The sequence below is a fragment of the Micrasema longulum genome, unplaced genomic scaffold, assembly GCF_059751315.1.
Source record: "Micrasema longulum isolate JH-2025_06_02 unplaced genomic scaffold, ASM5975131v1 h1tg000022l, whole genome shotgun sequence".
Classification (NCBI taxonomy): Eukaryota; Metazoa; Arthropoda; class Insecta; order Trichoptera; family Brachycentridae; genus Micrasema; species Micrasema longulum.
In genome coordinates, this window is record NW_028277230.1 from 238976 (window position 1) to 245473 (window position 6498).

Genomic DNA, 6498 nt, shown 5'->3' on the forward strand with positions numbered 1-6498 from the left:
GGGTATAGTGGGAGCGGTATTTCCCCCCCCACTCCCGTATTGGCCTAACGCCGGTTCGGACGCAGGTAGCGGGAGCCCGCAACACGCCCTATATAATGTGTACATTTTAAAGAATAAATATTGAGTTCGCCTCGAGACATCAAGTTAGTCTGATCGTTTCATTTCGTCACCCCGCCCGACCTCCCGCTCTACTACTGGATCTACACCTTGGACTTGACCATCGCTTCACCCCAGGACTACGAACCAGTATCTTCCACCGACCTACGCAGTGACACCGGACTTGAGAGGAATTTCGAGACTACATAACTTTCGGGATTTACGACCCCGAGAGCGACGACGGCAGCGAGACACGGCCAACACCTACCCCCTTGCTACAGGATTGTGGAATACAGTCCAAACTGTGACTTGTACAGTACAGTTTCTGGTCCTTCGAGCCGGATTGTGATCTTCAGCTGCCATCTACTTTGAGTCTTCAGCCGAGACGAATCTACGATGCCCGCCTCACTACGCTCTGGAAAGAACGCCGAGGAGCAGCCCACCAAGCCCGTATCGGATGGAGATTCCGATTCGGAAGGTGACATCACTCTTCAGGAAGAAGCAACCCCCTCGCCGACTGCGACTGACGAGACGCTGCAGAACGAGAGATCTGAGAGGCGTCGGGAGAGAAGACACTACGAGAAGCAAATCAAGCAACTGATGTCGCTTTTGGGAACTACAAGCAAGCCAGCCGCTCAGCCAGACACCGCGCAACTCGGAGCGCGGACCGCTCTGGCCCAGGCGGAGAAGGAAGCTACATCGAGCGCGCCCCAGGACCGGGACGCGCTAGTCATTGATCCTGTCTACCCCAAGAGGAACGAGCCTTTCTCTGAGGAGGACAATCAAGAGGCGAGGCCGAAGGAAACGGCGCGCCGCAACACAGAGAGATGGGTCGAGGAGCACACCAACGCCGAACCAGCCGACCGTTTCACGCTGGCACTCGAGGCCTTGCTGGCAAAGCAAGGAGGGAATCGAGGACAAACCCAGGAAGAGGAAACACGCATCGGCGCCATGCTCGCTCGACAGGGGAACGCCAGGGAGCTACAGGACTTCAGCGGCAGCCCCGTGCATTGGCCGGCATTCTGCGACCAATTCTGGGAGTCTTCAGAGCTGTGCCAACTGACGGACCCGGAAAACCTTCTCAGGCTGAAGAAGGCACTCAAAGGGCCCGCCCGGGCGCTAGTGGAGGGACTACTAGTGGAATCAAAGGATGTTCATAAGATCATGAGCACCCTCGAGACGCACTACGACCGCCCGGACGTCATCATGAGCACGCAGTTGGACAAGCTGCGAAAATCACCGCGACTGACAACAGAAAGCACCATGGACGATTTAGTGGAGTTCGCGATTGCCGTACGGAACATGTGCCTCACGTTGGAAAAGAGGCGCAAAGAACATCTGCATTCGGACGAACTGCTGAACGAGATGGTGCTTCGACTCCCGTTTTTCACGCGGCAACTCTGGGTGATGTCGCGGAAAGGAGCTAACAAGAAGGCAACACTTCGCGACTTCGTGGACTGGATCATGGTTTTCGCGGACAACGCCAAGGACGCCTGCGCCTTTGAAAAGACGAAGTTACCGGCGCGTGGAAAGGAAACAGTGTTCGCGGCGACGGAATCACGGCCAACAACAGACTCAAAGTGCGCGAAGTGCGGCCGTAGCGGTCATAAGTTAAGTGCATGTAACGAGTTTGCGAAGATGTCGTTATTGATGCGACGAGACTTTGTGCGAAATAGAAAATTGTGTTATCGGTGCCTGAGTGACGGACACCGAGCAAACCAGTGCCGAAGCACCGCTAAGTGCAACGTGGGTACGTGTACAGCGAACCATCACAAGTTATTACACAGCGAGCCGCGAGTGAATAGCGCCGACAGCGTTAGTGAAACCGCAATAGTGCCCGACGGGAATCAGTTTGTCGGGGTAATGAGCGGACCGAATAGTGACTCGAAAGTTCTATTAAAAGTGATCGAAGTGGAAATAAGCGGACCACGGGGACGCGTAACAGTGAACGCAATGCTGGACGAAGGATCCACTATCACGTTGATAGACAATGAAGTCGCGAACAAAGTGGGAGCCCGCGGACGCAGTGATGTGATCTCGATCCGCGGAATCGGTGGAAATAGTGCAACAATAGACACGCGCCGAGTGCAAGTGAACATAAAAGGAAATAGTGACATTTCATATCGCATTGGAGCGAACACAGTGCGAGAATTGAACCTTCCACAAGCGCCGTGTGCACGCAGTGGAACCGCAAACGGTTCGAGAATTGTCAAGCCACAAATGATCATCGGGCAAGACAACGCTGGCGTAATAGTGTCGCGGGAAGTGATAACGAACGGTGATGAAATCCGTTCAAGAACCTTGTTAGGCTGGGTGACTCACGGTAGAGTCAACGGCAGCGCACTGGCGCAAAACAACATTACGCTCGCGACTATGAGTAAATCAAAGTGCTCTACGGTAGTGAATCGCGAGTGTAGCGGGCTTGTAATGCCGCCCATAACCGCGGCAGTGAATCGCGCGCGTAATGGGCTAGTAATGCCACTCACAACCGCCGAAGTGAATAGCGAGTATAGCTCGCTAGTAATGCCGCTTACAATCGCGGAAGTGAATCGCGAGTGTAACGGGCCAGTAAGGCCGTTTGTAACCACCGAAGTAAATTACGAGTGCCGCAGACAGAACGAGCGTATCGTGTCGGAGCTACCCACAAGCCCGACTGACAGTGATAGTGCGCAGCAAACCAAGTGCTGCGTTAATTTAGCAAGTCTTGTAAAAAATAACTTCACAATCGACTCGTTGGGAGTAACGAGTGCCACGCGCGTTGACAGACAGATAACGCGCGCATACGCGATCATGCAAGCCACGACAAAACCTCTTCAGGATGGACATTGGGAGACTGGACTCTTGTGGAAAGACGGAGATACGTGGTTGCCCAACAATAGGCAACACGCTCTCAGCCGCCTGGAAGGAGTGGAAAGAAAATTAAGAAATAACAGAGAGCTTGCCGCCGCATATCATGAGAAAATGAACGGATACTTACAAAAGGGATATGCATCCGAGGTATGTGAAAGTGAATTAAATAACGTACCGAAGAGGTGGTACCTGCCACATTTTGCGGTCATTAATCCGAAGAAACCCGCCAAAATACGGGTAGTCTTCGACGCCGCAAGCAAGTATAGAGGCGTCTCTCTCAACGACAAGTTAATGGCCGGACCGGACCTATTATCATCGCTATTGGGAAATATGTTTCGATTCCGGGAGGGACATATAGCGCTTGCGGCGGACATAAGTGAAATGTTTTTACAAATAAAAATCACAAAACAAGATCAACTCGCTCAACTTTATCTCTGGCGAGATAATCCGGAGTCGATGCCGAAAACCTACAAGATGACGTCAATGACTTTTGGAGCCGCGTGCTCACCAAGTTCTGCGCAGTATGTGCGAAATACAGTGGCCGAACAGAGTCAGAACGAGTTCCCGGAGGCAGCGGCGGCATGCAAATCCAAATTTTATATGGATGATTATTTGGACGCCATGGACGATGCCGGCGCTGCTGAGAAAATGGTCCGGGAGGTATCCGAAGTCCTACGCCGAGGCGGGTTTACACTGACGAACTGGGCTAGCAACAAGAGTGAAGTGCTCAGTTCGGTGCCGCCTGAAGCGCGCGCCGCGCCGGCCATGCCGATATGCCTAACGGAAGCGCACGAGACGGCCGGCGCTACAAATGAATTCACAGGACGAGTCCTGGGAGTGACTTGGAGACCTGCCACAGATGAGTTTATTTATCAATTCGACGACCCACTCGGCCAGGGTAGCGACAGTTGGCCCACTAAAAGGGAGCTGTTGAGTGCAGTGATGCGAGTTTTTGACCCGGTCGGATTCCTGGGATGTCTCGTCATCCGCTCTAAGATGCTCCTACAGGATGTATGGAGGGCTCAAACCGGATGGGACGAAACGATAAGAGAAGATCATAAGACTAGATGGCAAAATTGGATCGCACAGTTAGAAAATTTAAATTGCGCCATCCCCAGATGCGCCATAGTAAGTCGGTGGAACCGCCGAGAACTACATCTATTCAGCGACGCCTCGGAAGTGGCGATCTGCGCAGTAGCTTACTACGTGGAGAACACGACCGAGGGCAAGAAGACCACCTTTATCAGCAGTAAATGCAAAGTGACGCCGTTAAAGGTGATGTCAATACCGCGCCTTGAGCTACAGGGCGCACTCATGGCGGCCAGACTGGCGGCCATCATCAGGAGAGAAACCCAGTGCGCCATAGAAAAGGTGGTGTACTGGACTGACTCCACAACGGTCCTGTGCTGGATCCGGTCGGAGCCGCGCGCCTACTCAACGTTCGTGGCCAATCGGCTAGGTGAGATAGACGAACTCACCGACGCCGCGGACTGGAAGTGGGTGCCGACAAAACTCAACCCCGCCGACATCGGTACGAGAGATGGCCGCCCGCTTGACCTGTCCCTCGAAGGAGTATGGTTCCAGGGGCCAGACTACCTCCGGCAAGGAGAAGAATCATGGCCTCGAGAAAAGAAGATGACGCCCACTCCGGACGATGCGATGCTGGAGAAGAAAGCAGAGCGAGTGGTACTGGCGATAACCACCAGCGAGGCGCTACCCGCGCCACAGCGATTCTCGTCGTGGAATCGCTTGATAAGGACAACGGCGTGGGTACTGCGCTTCGTGAGAAAAAGCGGCCGAAGAGACGGCGCCCGCGAAGTTGGCGAACTGACGGCCGGGGAGCTAGAAAATGCTGAGCTCCATTGGGTCCGTCAGTCGCAAGCGGACGCTTTCGGCGGCGATATACCTACCCTGAGACGGGGGGAGCGACTCCCTGCGCGGAGCCGCCTATACGGGCTGACGCCGCACATAGACGACAAGGGTGCCGTGCGAATGGGAACACGCTTGAGGAACACAGATACATCAGAAGGACTGAGGGCGCCTATAATATTGGATGGCGCCCATAGATATACCCGCCTGCTCCTGGAGGAGTACCACAGACGAGCCGGGCATCCGGGGACGGAGAGAGTGTTATGTGACGTGAGACGTAACTTCTACGTGCTCAAGTTACGAGGGACGCTGAGAAATATAAGTCACAGATGCGCCATCTGCCGAGTTCGGCGAGGACGAGCCGGCACACCGCAAATGGGCCAGATACCGGAGGCGCGAGTGGCCAGCTACCAACGACCATTCACCCACTGTGGGTTGGACTACTTTGGCCCCCTATATGTTACGATAGGGCGACGCCGGGAGAAGCGATACGGTGTTTTATTCACCTGTATGACGACCAGAGCCATACACCTTGAGTTGGCATCATCCCTGACAAGTGACGCGGCCATCCAAGCCATCAGACGGATGACCGCTAGAAGAGGCCAACCGAGGGTGATCCATTCCGATAACGGAACAAATTTCCACGGCGCCGACAGAGAAATGCGAGAATCAATTGCCGATCTCCATAATGACGCCGCATTCCAAATAGAACTTGCAAATAAAGGCGTAGAATGGAAGTATATACCGCCATCCTCACCGCATATGGGTGGCGCGTGGGAGCGACTAGTGAGATCAGTTAAAACCTCCCTAGTCGCTATCCTCAAAGAACAATCTCCACGAGAGGAGACCCTGTTGACGGCGTTCGCCGAGGCCGAATTCTCGGTAAACAGCCGTCCCCTTAGCCATGTGGCGGTGGACCCCGCAGATGAAACCCCATTGACTCCGAACCACTTCCTAATTGGTTCGGCCGGGGCACGCACACATCTCGCCTTCTACCCCAAAGAAACGGAGAATATCTGCCTGAGAAAGCAGTGGCGGATAGCCCAGCAACTGGCCGACAAATTTTGGCGACGCTGGCTGGGCGAGTTTCTGCCTACACTAGCACAGAGGAAAAAGTGGCTCGATAGATCGGAGCCATTGAAAGTCGGCGATCTTGTAGTGATCGCCGACCCTTCATCACCCCGCAACCAGTGGACAAGAGGGAGGATCATGGAGACACGACTGGCTGCCGATGGACAGGTGCGGACTGCACGAGTTCAGACGGCGGCCGGAGAATATGCCCGACCAGCAATCCGGCTCATCCCACTACTGCTAGAGGACCGTCCAGAGAAGAAGATGCCCCCGCAGCCGAACAGCGTGGCATCGGGGGGAGTGTAACGGACGGTTAAATATGTAAATGAAATGCAATAATATAGTTAGGGCCCCCGGTATCTGTAGGCTAAATGTTGGACCCACAATAAAGGATGAATATTCCACTTTCGGGTCTGACTTTAGCGATACCGGGGTACTATAAAGCAGGAATTTGTGTTACAGGCCCTAAAAAGGGCCTGAATCTAGACGTTTGACGCGTTATTGCCCTAACATGCATATTTGTATAAAGACTAAGGACTGCCTTAAAAAAGGCATTTGTAATTGATGTGGCGCGTGCGGCGGCTCCCAGCGAAGTGACCGGGCCGAGCGCCG

General features: G+C 53.9%; 1 protein-coding gene across 1 annotated transcript; it reads left to right on the plus strand.

The window, feature by feature from the left end:
* The first annotated feature begins 492 nt into the window (after window positions 1–492).
* LOC148285582 (uncharacterized) lies at window positions 493–6192 on the plus strand. Its single transcript, XM_088243377.1, has one exon. It carries the CDS (start codon window positions 493–495, stop codon window positions 6190–6192), a length of 5700 nt encoding a protein of 1899 aa, XP_088099503.1.
* Window positions 6193–6498: the final 306 nt, after the last annotated feature.

Coding starts and splice junctions, on each gene's coding strand:
- LOC148285582 (XM_088243377.1), top strand. CDS start 493: ATGCCCGCCTCACTACGCTCTGGAAAGAACGCCGAGGAGCAGCCCACC.